Genomic DNA, 18,792 nt, shown 5'->3' on the forward strand with positions numbered 1-18,792 from the left:
TGGTTAGGATGAAGCCTGGCGTATATCTGACGGGGACTAACGTGCCATCTCTGGGAGGTAACACGCTAGCTCTAGCTGGGGACGCGTGCCTAGAAGCTCTCGTCCTGACGGGATGGGGCGAGGCGTGCGTCAGACCGCCTGTCGCCACCTAACCCGTGATCTGACCGGTCTGTGACTGGTCATAGACCGGATATACGAGTGCACTGCACTGCGTTACATGCGGCGTGACACGCTCAGCCAAACCGCAATAAATGCGGTTAGGTGAGCCCCGCTGTGCTCACCTAACCCATACACGCGGAGCAGAACCCACGAGGGGTCGGGGCGCCTCGGCCCTCGGGGCCGAGGCGGGAATGGTCCGACCCCCTCGGGGAGACTAAGAGGAGGGCGAACACATCACCCTCGGGCCCGACGTCCCCCGAGGGTGCCAGGCCACGTGGGCGATTGTGTCTGCCTCAAGCCTCTAGTCATGATACTCCCGGTCCCATGTCGCCGACAGTAGCCCCCGGCGTTATGCCAGGGCGATCGCCCTCTTCAAGGGGAGCGGTCGGGCGTGACGCCACTCCTAAGGCCTGGTGACAGGTGGGACCGGTCTCCACAATTGGGCAGAAACCCAACGGTCACAAATTTCGCACATCGGCAATGGTAACTCGGCTGTCAATAATGAGCGGTCTCTTCAAGACTGCCACATTACTCGAGTAGTACACGAATCTGGATGAGCCGATTCGCTTTGCCAGGAGATATGGTAACGTCGCTTCGGTCGGCGAGCGTAATTAACGCGCGCACGATATGATTTATCTCGACTGCCACAACCGCATATCCACCTCATGCGCCGCAAGCGGGCGAATGGGATTAGTGGAAGCGAGGGCGCGAGATACGAGGGGGCGAAATAGTGGGCACGAGAAGCGAGGAGCCGGGCACAGCGTTGGCAAGAGTATAAAGGCACTGAGGAAAGGATCTGCTTCCTTCCTTTCGCCATCATTCCCCTTGTCTTCGCCGCTTGCACCCTAACTCCTTCTTTCCTGTGTCCTACCTTCGCCACACGCGCTCGCTCTCAATCTTCTCTTCCTCCGGCGCCATGGCACGGGGCTCCGCTCTGCTCGATGGTAGCGTGCTGCCGCCTTCCCGCATCGTGAGCGAGAGGCAGGCTGGGCTGCCACGCCGCTTCATGCCGGAATCTGCCACCGGCCGGGAGATAGTCACGCTGGGCGAGGGACGCCCGGCGCCAGTCTACCCGGGGCGGTCCGTCTTCTTTCTCCCCTTTGCAATGGCAGGGCTGGTTCCGCCATTTTCTTCTTTCTTCATGGATGTTCTGGAGTTCTACGATCTCCAGATGGCGCACCTCACCCCCAACGCGGTGATGACATTGGCCATCTTCGCGCATCTGTGCGAGATGTTCATCGGGGTGCGCCCATCCCTTCGGCTGTTCTGGTGGTTCTTCACCGTGCAGTCGGTGTCGCCGCCGTCGGTGGTCGGTGGCTGCTACTTCCAGCCGCGGAGGCCGGTGTTGAACCGCTACATCCCCTGCGTCCTCCGCAAGAAGTGGGATGACTGGAAGAGCGACTGGTTCTACACCCCCCTCGCCGACGAAGCGCGCCTCCGACTTCCGAGCCAGCCCCCGGCGCAGGCCTCCAGCTGGCGGGCGCCGGTAGATCTGGGAGATGGCTATGACGCTGTCCTCGACCACCTGGCGGGCCTGTGATCCCAGGGGCTCACAGGGGCCATGGTGTACGGCGACTACCTTCGTCGCCGGATCGCGCCGCTCCAGCGGCGCGCCCGGGGCGCCTGGGAGTACACCGGGTCCGAGGACTACATGAGGACCCACCAGGGGGTCAGATGGGATTGGGCTCCTGAGGACTTCAAGATAGTGGTCCAACGGGTGCTGAATCTCAGCTCCGTGGAGGCATCCCTCATTCCCCAAGGAGTCCTCCCCCTCTGCAGCGATCCAGACCGCGCCTCCATCCTGACCATCATGCAGGCGGTCGGGGCGTCGGAGGAGCGGGCCCCTCGAGGCCACGATGGCGCGGGCGGGAGCCGTAGGGGGGAACAATCTACCCCGAGAGGGGGTCGTGCTTCTGGGCCCCGCGACGGGGGCCCGGGGAGCAGCCGCCCTGCCGACGCCCGGGGGAAGAGGAAGCAGGAAGGAACCTCTTCCCCATCTCCTCCCCGAGGGGGCGGGGCGGCGCGTGTCAGTAGCAGGCGCCCGGAGGGGGCCGCGCCGACATCGCAGCCCGAGGGGGAGCGCAAGAAGAAGCGGCTCCGCAAGATGGGGGAGACAGAACCATCTCGGGGAAACCTCATTTCCCCTCCAAAGTGGTCGTTTAACCGACCCCCTCGCAGGTTCGTCTCTCACCCATTGTGGCTGTATTCATTCTCTTAACACGAGTTTTCACTCACCCATCTTGTTCGTCTTCTGGTCTTTTCTTCTGTTTCAGCGAGATCCCGTCGCGTCTCTCCCGCCATTCCAAGTCCGGCCAGTCTGAGGCCGAGGATCCGGCGGCCGCAGAGGCTCGGAGGCGGGAATCTGACCGGCGAGAGGCCGCGGATCGCCTACGGGAAGCCGAGGAGACCGCCCAGGAGGCCGCCCGGGCTCGCCAGGCCGAGGAAACCGCTCGGGAGGAGGCCGCCCTAGCCCGCCAGGCCGAGAAAGCCGCTCGGGAGGAGGCCGCCCGAGCCCGCCAGGCCGAGGAAGCCGCTCGGGAGGAAGCCGAATTTCGCCAGGACGAGGCAATGGCGACTTCCGAGGCAGCTCGCGACGAGGTCGCGGGCGCGTCGCTTGGGCCCACTTCCTCGGGCGACGCTCAGGCGACAACTTCCGGGGCAGCTGGCGACGAGGCTGCGGGCGCGTCGCTTGGGCCCACTCCCTCGGGCGACGCCCAGGACCAACCAGGTCCGAGGGACATCCCCGAGTCCGGCACTTCCATCGGCGGCCCGAGCCGCGTGGCATCCTCTCCAAGGCGGCTCTTCCCCACGCCTTCTATCGCCCCGCTGAGCGCAGAGCCCCTTCTGCAGGCCTTGGCCGCCGCAAACACCGTGGTGTTGGACGGGTTAAGTGCCCAGGTGGAGGCCCTGCAAGCTGAGCGGGCGGAGCTCGACGCCGCATGGGCGTGTGTCAAGGAGGGGCGGCCCTCGGTGGAGGCCATGGTGGAGGTGGGCCGCAAGGCACACCGCCAGCACGTCTCGGAGCTTGAAGCTCGTAAGACGGTGTTGGCGGAAATCGCCAAGGAAGTGGAGGAGGAGCGGGGAGCTGCCCTCATCGCCACCACCGTGATGAACGAGGCGCAGGACACCCTCCGCCTTCAATACGGGAGCTGGGAGGCGGAGCTAGGGAAGAAGCTCGACGCCGCCCAGGGGGTGCTTGACGCTGCCGCTGCCCAAGAACAGCGGGCGGCGGAAACCGAAGCGGCGTCCCGACGGCGCGAAGAGACCTTTGAGGCGCGCGCCATGGCGCTGGAAGAGTGCGCCTGCGTCGTGGAGAGGGATCTGGCGGACCGCGAGGCCGCCGTCACTATCCGGGAGGCAACGCTGGCGGCGCACGAGTCTGCCTGTGCCGAAGAGGAGTCCGCACTCCGCCTCCGAGAGGACGCACTCACCGAGCGGGAGCGAGCTCTCGAGGAGGCCGAGGCCGCGGCGCAACGGCTGGCGGACAGCCTGTCCCTCCGCGAGGCAGCGCAGGAGGAGCAGGCGCGCCGTAATCTGGAATGTGTCCGCGCCGAGGGGGCCGCACTGATTGAGCGGGCCGCTGAACTCGAGGTGCGGGAGAAGGAGCTAGACGCGAGGGCGCGCAGCGGCGGGGCGGCTGCGGGCGAAAACGACTTAGCCGCCCGCCTCGCAGCTGCCGAACACACCATCACCGACCTGCAGGGCGCGCTAGACTCGTCCGCCGGGGAGGTCGAGGCCCTCCGCTTGGCAAGCGAGGTGGGGCCCGGCATGCTTTGGGACGCCGTCTCCCGCCTAGATTGCGCCGGTCGGCAGGTGGGCCTCTGGAGAGGGCGGTCCGTAAAGTACTCCGCCAACCAGGGAGGCCTCGCCCAACGCCTCTCGAAGATGGCCGGGGCTCTCCAACGGCTCCCCGAGGAGCTTGAGAAGACAATTAAGTCATTCTCGAGGGACCTCGCCCAAGGAGCGGTGGAGCTCATACTAGCGAGTTACCAGGCCAGGGACCCCAATTTCTCTCCATGGATGGCGCTGGATGAGTTCCCTCCTGGGACCGAGGACAGCGCGCGCGCGCAGGTCCGGGATGCCGCCGACCATATCGTCCACAGCTTCGAGGGCTCAGCCCCTCGGCTCGCGTTTGCCCCCAACTCCGACGAGGAGGGCGATGCCGGTGGTGCAGACGACAGTGACGACGAGGCCGTCGACCCGGGCGCATCAGATTGAGCCCCCAGGCCCCCGCCAATCTTCAGTTTCTTCTTCTTTTCTTTCTTCTAAGGCCTTCGGGCCTTTTTTTGTATAGATCAACTTAATCTGTAAAAAATGAAGAAATTTTTTGTGTCAATTTCATTTTGCTATGTGTATGAGATGAGGATGATCTGTGCCATGGTCCTTTTGTGTCTTAGCTTGATTAAGGGCTCGTGTCCAAGTCCCAGTCCTCAAAAGGCGCGGGTCGGGGCTAGTGCCTGGGGAGATCCACATGTCGAGACTGGCCAGGCCGGGAACGTGGTGACCGAGGGTTATGGGTGACCCGATTGTGGGTTTTTGCCGATTCCCCCCCGGAGCTCACCACGCCCCGAGGCACGGCTCGGTTCTGGGCCCCGTTTGGCGATTTTAGCCGACCCGAGCCCCCGAGGGCAGGATTGAGCACGAGTGACCTATTTCAAGTCAAGATTCTTCAAAAGGAAAAAACAGCACAGATACAGCCTTTAGGAAATTGAAATACTGAAATAAGAAAAATAAGAATGTGCATGTGTGGCAGCCCCCGGCCAACCCTGCACGCCCGAGGGGGTGCGGGGTTGGCCCGAGCCCGAAACCTGACACCCGACCCCCCTTAGGGGTAGAAGCGACGAAGGTGTTCGATGTTCCACGGGTTAGGCAGCTCTGTGCCGTCGCCCGTGGCCAGCCGTACGGAACCCGGCCGGGGGACGCCGATCACTCGATACGGACCCTCCCACATTGGTGAGAGCTTGCTCAATCCAGCACGCGTTTGGACGCGGCGTAGGACGAGGTCGTCGACGCAGAGTGATCGGGCCCGGACGTGGCGCTGATGGTAGCGCCGCAGGCTCTGCTGGTAACGCGCGGCTCGGAGGGCCGCGCGCCGCCTTCGTTCTTCCAAGTAATCGAGGTCATCTCTGCGAAGCTGATCTTGATCAGCCTCGCAGTACATGGTGGCCCGAGGAGACCTCAGGGTGAGGTCGGATGGGAGAACCGCTTCCGCGCCGTAGACGAGGAAGAAAGGCGTTTCCCCGGTTGCTCGGCTTGGTGTAGTTCGGTTTGCCCAGAGCACCGCTGGCAACTCCTCGATCCATGAATCGCCGTGCTTCTTGAGTATGTTGAAGGTCTTGGTTTTAAGACCTTTGAGGATTTCCGCATTGGCGCGCTCCACTTGGCCATTGCTTCTGGGGTGGGCAGGTGAGGCGAAGCAGAGCTTGATGCCCATGTCTTCGCAGTAGTCGCCGAAGAGTTCACTAGTGAATTGGGTGCCATTATCCGTAATAATACGGTTAGGTACTCCAAACCGGGCCGTGATGCCCTTAATGAATTTAAGTGCGGAGTGCTTATCGATCTTGACGACCGGATAAGCCTCGGGCCACTTAGTGAACTTGTCGATCGCGACATACAGATACTCAAACCCGCCTGGGGCCCGCCTAAACGGTCCCAGGATATCGAGCCCCCAGACAGCAAATGGCCACGAAAGTGGTATGGTCTGCAGGACCTGGGCCGGCTGATGGATTTGCTTGGCGTGGAATTGACACGCTTTACATCGCCGGACCAGGTCGACCGCATCATTGGGAGCTGTCGGCCAATAGAAACCCTGGCGAAAGGCTTTACCAACCAAGGTGCGCGAGACGGAGTGGGCTCCGCATTCGCCTTCATGGATATCGGCAAGAAGCATAACGCCTTGTTTCCGAGGAATGCACTTCAGGAGGATTCCATAAGCCGCGCGCCGATAGAGGGTCCCATCTACCAGCACGTAGCGTTTGGAGATGCGATGGACGCGTTCACTCCCTTCGCGGTCCTCGGGTAGAGTCTTATCTGTGAGGTATGCTTGAATCTCAGCGATCCAAGCAATCAATCTAAGGGTGCTGGGAGTGCTCCCCTCGGGTCCCGAGGCCTGGACTCCGACGGGCCTCGGGGGCCGGTCAGGCGCGTCCGTCTCCCCTAAGGGGTCGGGTCGCGCCGACGACTGGGCAAGCCTTTCTTCAAAGGCGCCCGGTGGGGTCTGGGCTCGCGAGGACGCGAGCCGTGAGAGTTCGTCGGCAATCATGTTATCCCGTCTGGGCACATGCCGAAGCTCAATCCCGTCAAAATGGCGCTCCATGCGCCGTACTTGGCGCACGTAGGCGTCCATCTGCGGGTCAGAGCACCGGTACTCCTTACAGACTTGGTTAACGACCAGCTGGGAGTCGCCTAACACCAGGAGGCGGCGGATCCCCAGTCCAGCTGCCACCCTGAGTCCCGCAAGGAGTCCCTCGTACTCTGCCATATTATTGGTTGCCCGAAAGTCAAGGCGAACCAGGTATTTGAGGACGTCTCCGCTCGGCGAGGTCAACGTGACTCCTGCACCGGCGCCCTGAAGAGACAGGGAGCCGTCGAACTGCATCACCCAGTGGGCGGTGTGAGGCAACTGCGAGGGGCCCGAGTTGGCCTCGGGGATTGAGACGGGCTCGGGAGCCGGGGTCCACTCTGCCACAAAGTCGGCGAGGGCCTGGCTCTTGATAGCGTGGCGCGGTTCAAAGTGCAAATCAAACTCAGAAAGTTCGATCGCCCATTTCACCACCCGTCCTGTACCCTCTCGATTATGCAAGATTTGACCGAGGGGGTAAGACGTAACCACCGTAACCCGATGCGCCTGGAAATAATGGCGCAGTTTCCTCGAGGCCATCAGAATAGCGTAAAGCATTTTCTAGGCCTGAGGGTATCGGGTCTTGGCATCCCGGAGGGCCTCACTAACAAAGTAGACAGGCCGCTGCACCTTTCGGTGGGGCCGATCCTCTTCGCTAGGGGCTGCATCCCCGGGGCGCTCTTCGTCCAAGCGGCCTCGTGGGGCGCACTCGTCTTCTGTGCTGATGACCTCGGGGTCGGAGGATGACAGGGGCGGCCTTCCCACAGTGGCCTCGGGGCCGTCCCGGGGGTCGGGGGCTCCTGGCGTCGTCGGACAAACGGGCAAAGGGCCAACTCCGGTCGTCAGGGGCCTTAGGCCACCGTTCGGCTCGGGGGCCTCTTCTCCCTGCTCTCTCCCGGGTCGAGTCAGCACAGGGTTAGCCTCGGGGTCAAAGGGCGATAGGTGCGGCCTTCCCACAGTGGCCTCAGGGCCTTCCTGGGGGTCGGGGGCTCCTAGCACCGTCTGACTAGCGGGCGGAGGGCCAACTCTGGTCGTCGGGGGCCTTAGGCCACCGTTCGGCTCGAGGGCCTCTCCTCCCTGCTCTCTCCCGGGCCAAGTCGGCACAGGGTGGGGAAGCGCGAAATGAGAATTGTCCTCATCGCGCTCCACAACCAATGCCGCACTAACTACTTGCGGGGTCGCCGCTAAGTAGAGTAGCAAGGGCTCGTCTGGCTCCGGGGCGACCAGAACTGGGGGAGAGCTTAGATACGCCTTCAACTGGGTGAGGGCATTTTCAGCTTCCTCCGTCCAGGTAAACGGTCCGGAGCGTTTGAGAAGCTTAAATAAGGGTAACGCCTTCTCTCCCAGCCTCGATATGAACCGACTTAGGGCGGCCATGCAACCGGTGACGCATTGCACATCCCTAAGTTTGCTGGGGGGGCGCATCCGCTCTATAGCCCGTATCTTCTCGGGGTTGGCCTCAATGCCTCGGGCAGAGACCAAGAACCCGAGAAGCTTGCCCGCAGGTACACCGAACACACACTTATCGGGGTTTAGTTTTATGCGGGCGGAGCGGAGACTCGCAAAAGTTTCCGCTAGATCTGTGAGTAATGTTTCCTGGTTGCGCGTCTTTACAACCAAGTCATCGACATAAGCCTCAACATTACGTCCTAATTGGCTACCCAAAGAAATTCGAGTAGTACGTTGAAAAGTAGGACCTGCATTCTTTAACCCGAAGGGCATTGTCGTATAACAATAGGTTCCTATGGGGGTAATGAACGCAGTTTTTTCCTCATCCTCCCTAGCCATGCGAATCTGATGGTAACCAGAGTATGTATCTAGAAAACACAAAAGGTCGCACCCCGCAGTGGAGTCGACAATCTGATCTATGCGAGGCAGGGGGTAAGGATCCTTAGGACATGCCTTGTTAAGGTCGGTGTAGTCGATGCACATCCGAAGCTTGCCGTTCGCCTTGGGAACGACCACCGGGTTCGCCAGCCACTCCGGATGGATGACCTCACGGATGAATCCGGCCTCCAGAAGTCGCGCCACCTCCTCGCGGATGAAGGCTTGACGTTCCGGGGCCTGCCGCCGCACTTTCTGCCGGACCGGCCTTGCGCCCGGCCGCTCGGCGAGACGGTGCTCAATCACCTCCCTGGGGACCCCGGGCATATCCGCCGGTCTCCATGCGAAGACGTCAGCATTTGCCCGCAGGAAGGAGACGAGCGCGTCTTCCTATTTGCCGTCCAGAAGACCACCGATCCGTGTGGTCTTGGACGGGCCGTCGCCCAGGGCAACCTCCTTGACCGGGACCTCGTCGCATGTAATCATCCGCTGCCTCGGGGTGGCGGGGGCGGAGGTGCCAAGCCTCTCGTTGCCATCCTCGGGCTTGGACGCAGTGGCGAGGTGGTCCGCGCGCTGCTCCAGACAAGCGAGCGCGACTTTGAGGTCGCCATGGACAGAGATGGGGCCACCGGGGCCCGGCATCTTCATCTGTAGGTAGGCGTAGTGGACCGCCGCCATGAACTTCACCAACGCGGGCCTCCCCAGGACCGCGTTGTAGGGCAGACTGAGGTCCGCCACATCAAAGTTCACCCGCTCCGTGCGGAAGTTGGCGGATGCACCGAAGGTGACCGGTAGGTCGATGTGACCTAACGGCCACGTGTGCCCCGGCGTCATACCGATAATCGGCTGGGACGGCCGGAGCACCATCCCCGGGGCCTTGATGGCGTCAAAGGCCGCAGGGGAAAGGATGTTGAGGGCCGCTCCCCCATCAATGAGGACACGCCCCAACTTCACGTTGCAAACGGTGGGGGAAACCACCATCGCAATCTGCCCTCCCCGGGCAACGCACGGTGGGTGGTCGGTCTGGTCGAAGGTGAGGGCAACCTCCGACCACCGCGCCTGACGCGTCGCCTCATGAGTAGGGGCCGCGGCCAGAAGCTCTTGCTTCATAGCCTTGAAGCTCCGGCGAGAAACGTGAGCACACGCTCCCCCATCGATGGTGGCAATGGTGGCCCCAGGCTCTTGGAAGCCTAGGTCATCATCGCCATCATCGATGTCCTCGGCGGGGGCCTTCTGCTTGGCCTCACTTCGCCGATTACCGGAGGGAACCGCCGGGGACCTGCCCTCACGGCGCTCCTGCCTCCTCTCCCCCTCCCACTTCCTCGTTCGCTCTGCCAAACTTTTGACTGCGCGACAGTCCACGAGGTCGTGGAGGGAGGTGTTGTGGACGGTGCACCACTTGCCGGCTGGGCGCTCCCTGCTGGGAGCGCCGGCCTTTTTCTTTTTGTCGCTCGTAGGCCTCCCCTTTTGGGTGGCCCGCGAAGCGCCCTCGACGGCGAGGACATGACCCTCGTCGTCGGAATGGACTGACCTCTTCTTCCTCCTCCTGTCACGTCGCCCTGTCTGAGCGGCGGATCCGGGGGCGGCCGAAGCTGCCACACCGGAACCGGAGGAGTTCCAAGTCCAGGCCTCCTCCTTGTGAGCCACTCGGTCCGCGAGCTGAAAAAGCTCCGCGGTAGTCTGGGGCTCCTTGGAGGCGATCTTTTCGAGCATGCGGTTGTGCCGCACGCCCCCCCTGAACGCGTAGATTACCGCGTGTGCAGGGATGCATGGTATGGTGTTGCGGATTTGACAGAACCGCTGAATGTACGAGCGAAGTGACTCATCATCCCTTCGCTGTACTGCGTGTAAGTCCGCTTCTTCACCTGGGCGCGGATATGTGCCCTGAAAGTTCATGGTGAACTGTTGACACAAATCCTCCCAGGAGTGGACTGACGCGGGTGGCAAGTTCATTAGCCAACCCCGCGCCTGCCCCTTCAGGGCCATGGGAAAGAAATTCGCCATGACCCTGTCGTCACCCCCAGCGGCCTCAATCCCGGTCGTGTAGACCTGGAGAAACTCGGTGGGGTTGACGCTGCCATCATATTTTTCGGCGATGGTGGGCCGGAACCTTGGGGGCCAACGGACATTCCGAAGACTCGCCACAAAGGCTCTACAGCCGACACCACCAACCGGGGGCACGGAGGGCTGATTCCCACGTCCGTGTTGAGGTGACACTCTGGACGAGGAAGCGCCCTCCGTTGCGTGGGCAGCACTTCGGTCATTACGCCGGCGCTCGATGCTGGTGCGGGCGTCCGGCCCCCCACGCAGATCTTCTCGGGTCGTAGGAGTCGACGAAGGAGTGGCGGCCGAATGGCGAACAGCGGCTGCCGCTCGTCGTGCCCTTCGTCTTGACGACGCGGAGCCGGTGGTAGCAGCACCAGAGGCCTTGGTGGCGGAGGATCGCCCACCAGCATCTAGGCGCTGCCGTGCCGTCATGACTAATTTGGCCACGTCGTCCAGCCATCGTTGGGCTGGAGACTCCGGGTCAGGGACGACAGGCGGGTGACGTAAGAGCGCGCCCGCAGCTTGGAGCGCGCCCTGGGGCGTGCTGCCGTCGCCGTAGACGAGGAGACGACGCTCCCCATCTCGCCGTTCTTCTCCATCGCCCGCGATAGGTGAAGTCGCGGATCTTTCGACCCTCTCGAGCGCCTCCCCCCGCTTAGGACTTTGGCGTGGAGGGGGCGGCGGAGTACGAGCTCGACGGCGTAGGTTCGGCTCCCCGTCGTCGCCACTCACACTCGGAGAGAGGTCGTGCGCCTTTGCTTGCTCGGCCATCAGGCTGAACAGGAAAAGCTTGGCGCACACGGAAGAGCACGAGAGCTCAGAAAACACACACTGAGCCCCCTACCTGGCGCGCCAGATGACGGAGCGTGGGGCTCCTCACCGGGAGACCGCGCAGGCCCCCCTTTGCCGGTTCGGCCGGGGACTCAGGGTGAAAATCTAAGCTCTCTGGGAATGGAAGGTTCGCGAGAGTCGAAAGAGCATAAGACACGGGCGACGTATACAGGTTCGGGCCGCTGAGAAGCGTAATACCCTACTCCTGTGTTTTTGGTGGATCTGTGTATGAAGGAGCTACAAAGTATGAACCAGCCTCTCCCTTGTTCTGGGTTCCGAATCTCCCCCCGTCCCCTCTCTAAGTGGGCAAGGTCCTCCTTTTATATCTCAAGGGGATACCACATGCACCCTCTCTCTCTTTCCAAACTGGACTTGCCTTCTCTTCATAAATGGACGGAGATTTGTATGGTTGCTGTCCGAATGACCTTCTGATGGGACGGCACATACCTACCTCCACTTCCGCCGGAGGCAGGCGCGACGTGGGAACGTGGCTGTCTGCTGACGACATGACCAGTGTCAGACTGGTCACAAATCGGTCATTCTTGTCCACCATGCGTCAGCTTAACAGTATGCATGTTCGCCCTTCTTCACACAACATCTTGCCTGTAATGGTTAGGATGAAGCCTGGCGTATATCTGACCGGGACTAACGTGCCATCTCTGGGAGGTAACACGCTAGCTCTAGCTGGGGACGCGTGCCTAGAAGCTCTCGTCCTGACGGGATGGGGCGAAGCGTGCGTCAGACCGCCTGTCGCCACCTAACCCGTGATCTGACCGGTCTGTGACTGGTCATAGACCGGATATACGAGTGCACTGCACTGCGTTACATGCGGCGTGACACGCTCAGCCAAACCGCAATAAATGCGGTTAGGTGAGCCCCGCTGTGCTCACCTAACCCATACACGCGGAGCAGAACCCACGAGGGGTCGGGGCGCCTCGGCCCTCGGGGCCGAGGCGGGAATGGTCCGACCCCCTCGGGGAGACTAAGAGGAGGGCGAACACATCACCCTCGGGCCCGACGTCCCCCGAGGGTGCCAGGCCACGTGGGCGATTGTGTCTGCCTCAAGCCTCTAGTCATGATACTCCCGGTCCCATGTCGCCGACAACGGCCATTGCGGATTCTGTCGCCCATCGTCGGAACCGAGCCGCTGCCGTTGTGGATTCATCACGTGAAAATGTGCTGCCGACAGCGGCGCTCCCGGTCGACGTGCCACCTCGTCTCGAGCATCCATCGCCGCCTCTTCCTCATTCAGCTGGGTTGGTTGGGGAGGGCCACCGGCTGGATGGGGAAGGGGAAAGATGTGGATGGAGAGAAGGAAGAAAAAGTGTAGAGATTGATATGTGGGTCTCATTGTCAGATGGAAGAACTTAATAAAGATGCAGTTAGAGTGAAAGATAAATTTGACCCTCTAACTTTTCTGACAAACTAGCTAAATGGACATTTGGAGAGTCGGATCTGAAGATACTGCTGAAGATGCTAGTATATCCACATTAACAAAAAGGATGAAATGGTGAGGAGAGAGAACATGAGCGGCGACAAGGTCAGGAAATCGAATGGCACTTAAATGTACAAATCCAAAGGAAACCTATAAGGTCATGAAATCATACATATAGCAAAATGCCCATGCTTTGCTATGGATAGAAGGAAACAATATCATAATATGTCATGGAAAAAAATACTCCCTCCCTCCCAAAATATTATGGCTTTTAGCCCTGAAGATTTGTTAAAAATATAACAACTTCTCCACCAACGTTCTCTTCCCAACCAATCACAACCCTCTATCATTTACTTTTTCTCACCTACCTCCACTACTCATCCAATCACAACCCTCTACCACTCACTTTTACCTACTTTCTAATAAACTTGTCCAACCCTAAAACTTTTTATATTCTGGAACGGAGGGAGTACTTTTTTTTATCAAATATCTTAGTCTCACTTGTTTGCTCATTTGATTATCTGTTATTCACTTGTTTGATCAAATGCTGGACTATTTCATAATATTAAAAAAATATCAGGTGACAATTTGTAAAAACTGTAAAAATAAACTAGAGGTTTTAAAGAAGTATAGATAAGACATCCAAAACTCAGATACGAATAAAACCTAGTATGCCACTCTTGAACTAAAATATGTTGTAGTATATATGACCAGGGGCGGAGACAAGGGTGGGGTAATTATGGCTTGAGCCCTAGACTTAGGACCAAATTCCCATTAAAATCTTATACAAAATACTGTGAAAAACTGAAGATATAAAGAGATTTGCTGGTCCTAGGCGTGATCAATTATTGGCTCCGTCACTGTATATGACGCATGTTTTGATACGATCGATGAAGCAATCAACGTCTTGGACTGGTACACCACTACACCTAATGGTGGACCAGCGCCAGCAAGCTAGCCGCCATCTAACTAAGCTTATGTGTGTGTACATTCAAGTGCCATTCGAAGGCTACACAACAACAGAGTTGACTTCAGTTGATATGCAACTCAAGTTAATTTGCATTGTAAACCACAAGTACTTGTACTATACTTCGTATATTAATTAGTAAACAATTAGAATTACCTCCTAAACTGTTGAGATAGTACGATTTACACCTTCAACTCAAATACTAGATATTTTACACCCTAAACTATTTTATACTGGACAAATAACCTCTCAAGCAATATTCTAGACGGTTTTGATCTGGTTTTGACTAAGGGTGGCATATGTGGTGCCGAAGTAGCATCTCTAATCAACAGAAAGTTTTTTTTTTAAAAAAAGAAAACATAGGGGTTACTCATTTCTATCTCCTTGCACCCCTCTCTCTCTCTCTTTCTCCCCAACATGCGTGGCAAGGAACACCCCAGCATCTAGTGATGGTGGCGGCAGTGAGGAGTGCCCAATAGTGGTAGCAGCGTCGACAGCTACGAGGAGCACCCAGTGACGAAGAACGAGCCCACCAATGGGGCTCGAGGAGGGCACGGCTCTAGCCTTCCAATCTGTCCGCTTCTCCTCACCGCCTCTACCTCCACTGACCGCCATCGCCTCCGCCTCCACAGAACACTTGAGGAAGAGAAGGCGAATTGGAGAGGAGTGCGGTGGTGGTCCCCGATCAGTAGCTCTGAGGCAGGGTCTTGTCGCCGCCTTCACCTCGACCTCCCATATCAGGTCCGGGATGCGCAGGAGCCGCATCTATTTCCAGGATGAAGACAATGGCAAGAAGATGGTGCCTAACTTCTAGCGCCCAATCTGCGGAGATCTCGAGCTCCATCAATACTAGCTTCCTTCTTAAGCGAGCTCCCCCTTCTTCGCCACCCCGAGCCCAAGCCTCTAGCTTGGCTCCGCCCAACCCACCGCCCCTATCCCTCGTTCCGACCGCTACCGTTCCTTGCTCCAGCTGCCTCCCCCATCTGGCCATCCCGATCCCAACTAACAGAAGATATGGTTAGGGAGAGGGAGAGATGAGATATATGAAAAGTGGGCCCCACAATTTTTAAAAATTCTTTTTGCTGATTGGATGCCACGTCGGCGCCATGTGTACCAGCTTGGGCCAAAATCGCATAGAACAGTGCTTGAGTGGTTATTTGTCCGATTTGAATAGTTCACAGTGAAAAATGTCTGCTATTTGTCGGGGGGTAATTTGATCGACCGCAATAGTTCATGGGGTAATTTGGACTTTTTCCTATTAATTATCCCCTTCTTGAATATTCAGGCTTTTCACCGGATTCGGAATTCAAAATAAATTTGAACAAAATTTTGCCCAAAATCATGAGAATCCATGGAATTCAGTTAGGAGAGTACATGGTAGCCAAAAAAAACCAAATCCCACTTTATCTAAAGGTATAAAGCCATAAAAACAGCAAAAATGTGATACTAAGCAGACCATACAAAATACAACTTTACGATATACAAACATAACACATATGTCTCTCTCTATATATGGTCTCATGGTTAGTTTGTTAGGTTGGCCAAATGCTCACCAACAAGCTTCCTCATGTACTCATCCGTCAACTCAAAAGTAATTAAGTTGTCCACCTGACCAATCTGAACTTGCAGCATGCATACTTAAATCAAAGCATTTTTAAAGTTTTTCACCTGCTTTTGAGTTTTAATTAGCTTGCAAATTAAACAAATCAAGTACAAAACCATGCGAATTTTTCCAACCAAATCGAAACCATCTCAATTATAACTAAACCCAACAAGCTGTGCCTAGCTCCAACAGCTCAGCTCAGCTAAGCTAGTTGCTAGCAGTGGCCGGTGCGTGATCGGCCATGGCGGCGGCGGCAGCAACGGCGTTGGCCGCCGTGATACTGCTGCTGGTGCTGGCGACGACGGCGGAGGCGGCGTGCTCGGTGAGCGCGATCTACAGCTTCGGCGACTCCATCGCCGACACCGGCAACCTCCTCCGGGAGGGCCCCGCCGTCGGCGCCTTCGCCTCCATCGGCACCTACCCCTACGGCCAGACCCTCCGCCGCCCCACCGGCCGCTGCTCCGACGGCCTCCTCATCATCGACTACTTCGGTATACGCACCCAGCTCGCCGCCGCCATCGCCGCCGGCGAGGTGTATGTATGTGGCAAATTCTATGGAACTAATCAAGTGTATGTGCTGTTCGTTTCTTGGCAGCCATGGCGCTGAACCTGTCGCTGGTGAGCCCGTACCTGGAGAAGGGGGCGAGGTTCGAGAGCGGGGTGAACTTCGCGGTGGCCGGGGCGACGGCGCTGGACCGGAGCTACCTGCTGCAGAGCGGCGTGGTGATGCCGCCGGCGAGCGTGCCGCTCAGCTCGCAGCTCGACTGGTTCAGGTCACACCTCAACTCAACCTGTTCTTCACACCAAGGTACGAGTTACGACAGGGTTTAATCATTCAGTTTGGACGATATACCAAAATTTTAAACGAATTTTAATCAAATTTGAAAAAAATTTGCCAAATTCACAAAAATAAATGAAAAAACAATCTTTTTAGCCGAAATAATATCATATCGGGGGTAGGGTGTGTGTGGGGTTCCAATATGACCGAAATTTCCATAACTTTGAACCCTGTGCGGTGATCGAATTGATTTTTTACTGCCACACGCTATTAATTTGGATTAATCACCAACTTGAAACAACTACTCTTAATTTTAACCTCGTCATAATAATTACTCCCTCCGTTTCAGGTTATGACTTTGGTCAAAATCAAACTGTTTCAAGTTTGACATAAATATAGTAATATTTATAATACTAAATTAGTTTCATCAAATTAATAAGAGAATATATTTTCATAATAAGTTTGTCTTGGGTTAAAAGTGTTACTGTTTTTTTTCTATAAACTTAGTTAAACTTAAAGCAGTTTAACTTTAACCAAAGTTAAAACGTCTTATAACCTGAAACGGAGGGAGTAACTAAGACATTAGTTTTTGAAATTTATATAGTCTAACATAAAACTTTTTAAATTCACCATTAAAAACAATTTCACCATATATAATTTGCATGTTGTTAAACTATAACAATTTCTAAAAAATTATGGTAAAATTTAGAAATGTTTGACTCTGGACAAAGATAAAACAACTTCATATGTATGTTTGATCGATCTGTTTTCAAGCTCAATTACGCTGCAATTAATTTACTGTTTGGTAAAACATGATTTATCTTTATCATGACAACATTAATTTGTAAGTATATAATTAAGTTTTGCATTTGAGCATCGATCAGACTGCGCGAAAAAGCTGTCCGGAGCTCTGTTCTTGGTTGGGGAGATAGGAGGGAACGACTACAACTACGCCTTCTTCCAGGGGAGATCCATCGAATCCATGAAGACCTACGTGCCACAAGTTGTGAGAAGCATAATGGACGTTGCAAAGGCAAGTATAGTGATCATCATTGGGTTTTCATAATTCAGTGAGTCATTTCATATTTGAGAGAAAAAAAGAGGGTGGTGTTTGGTTAACCATCTGACTAGTTTGTTGAGCTAATTGTTTGACGCATCCATCTCATGTAATCTGACTCTTGTCCATACAGTAATAATTTTGAATGAAATGGCTAATTAATTAATCAATTAATTGTTTGTTCGTTTGTTAATTAGGAGGTGATCGAGCTAGGAGCGACCAAGATCGTCATCCCGGGCAACTTCCCGATCGGGTGCTCGCCGAGTTACCTCTCCCTCTTCTCCACGGCGATCTCCGGCGACTACGACGACCGGGGCTGCCTCAAGAGTTACAACTCCTTCGCCATGTACCACAATGATCAGCTCCGGGCCGCCATAGATGACCTCCGGAAGGTCAACTCGGATGTCGCCATCGTCTACGCAGACTACTATGGCGCCTTCATGCATCTCCTCCAAAAGGCTGACCTCTTAGGTACGTGTATACCTATTACCCATCAGAAAAGGAAAATACAATAGCCAAACACACAATGTGCACCGATCAACAAGGATGATGATGTATCACGATCTTACAATGGCTGATATATGTTAGGGTTCGAGGAGGACTCATTGTTCAAGGCATGTTGCGGCGCAGGCGGAAAGTACAACTTTGACATGAACCTAATGTGTGGCGCAGTGGGAACGAACGTTTGTGCAGACCCAGCGCAGCACATTAGCTGGGATGGCATCCACCTCACTCAACAGGCGTACAAGGCTATGGCTTTGTCCCTTATTATGGAAGGGTTTGCTCAACCAGCTGACATTGTGCAAAAAATCTGGAGTTGCTAGGAGCTTGAGCATGTATATTGTTGAATGTTATAAGCATTGAATTCGTATGAGCCAACAGTTATACAACGGTAACTATACAAGTATATAGAAAACACATTCTAGAAAAGAGTAAATACACAACTAGCTATGCACTACATCTAACAACCCCCCCCCCCCCCCAAACACACACACACAAAACTCCTGGTGGATCAACCACAATGAGTTTGGAGAGAATAGCTATGTTGAGCTCTTCTCTAGGCCTTCGTGAAGAAATCTACAAGCTTAAGGAACATACTGAAGAGCTACAACATCATCATGCACCTACAATCGCATGCGTGAAACATCAAACCCTTTTGTGCTTGGTGAGCTCATGCTTCACTTGGTCCTGAGCAATGCTGATCACACTGGTGTTGTCCCGAAAAAAGGAGAGTCGGTGAAGAGATAGGAACTCCAAAATCCTTCCGGAGCCAACACGTAGCCAAGTGATCTCAGCTATCAAGGCTACCATAGCTCGCAACTCAGCCTCCGCACTCGAACGGGACACTGCAGTCTGCTCCTTGGTCTTCTAGACAATCAAAGAGGAAGCGAGGAAGACACAAATAAGCGAAGAGAGAACGACAATCAATGTGATCACTAGCCCAAGTCGCACCAGAGTATGCCTGAAGCTACAAGGAGCTAGAGCGAGGGAAGAAAAGGTGACAAGAGGCAGTGCCACAAAGATATTGTAAGATGCGAACAAGGTGAGAATGGTGGAGTTGAGTAGGAGGCTAAGAAACATAAACAAATGTGAACTGAGTGAGAAATGTCAAGGCGAGTGATGCCAAGAGACTGAATCTAATTCATATCCTTGAACCGTAATACCGGATATATCGACCTCCCAACTATTAAAACCGAAGCAATTTGACTCTCTCGGTGGTTTTGGAGGACGGTATCGTGACGTGGTGCCTAC

General features: G+C 55.9%; 1 protein-coding gene across 1 annotated transcript; it reads left to right on the forward strand.

Annotated features, from left to right (window-relative positions):
- The first annotated feature begins 15,211 nt into the window (after positions 1-15,211).
- LOC9270994 (GDSL esterase/lipase At5g03980) lies at positions 15,212-17,914 on the forward strand. The gene is made up of 5 exons (XM_015760459.3): positions 15,212-15,696; positions 15,801-16,013; positions 16,868-17,016; positions 17,238-17,511; positions 17,629-17,914. Exons 1-5 carry the CDS (start codon positions 15,447-15,449, stop codon positions 17,862-17,864), a joined length of 1,122 nt encoding a protein of 373 aa, XP_015615945.1. The 5' UTR covers positions 15,212-15,446; the 3' UTR covers positions 17,865-17,914.
- Positions 17,915-18,792: the final 878 nt, after the last annotated feature.

This window comes from Oryza sativa, chromosome 11, assembly GCF_034140825.1.
Source record: "Oryza sativa Japonica Group chromosome 11, ASM3414082v1".
Classification (NCBI taxonomy): Eukaryota; Viridiplantae; Streptophyta; class Magnoliopsida; order Poales; family Poaceae; genus Oryza; species Oryza sativa.

Coding starts and splice junctions, on each gene's coding strand:
- LOC9270994 (XM_015760459.3), top strand. CDS start 15,447: ATGGCGGCGGCGGCAGCAACGGCGTTGGCCGCCGTGATACTGCTGCTG. Junction 15,697..15,800: donor CCTCATCATCGACTACTTCG/GTATACGCACCC, acceptor GTTTCTTGGCAG/CCATGGCGCTGAACCTGTCG. Junction 17,512..17,628: donor CCAAAAGGCTGACCTCTTAG/GTACGTGTATAC, acceptor GATATATGTTAG/GGTTCGAGGAGGACTCATTG.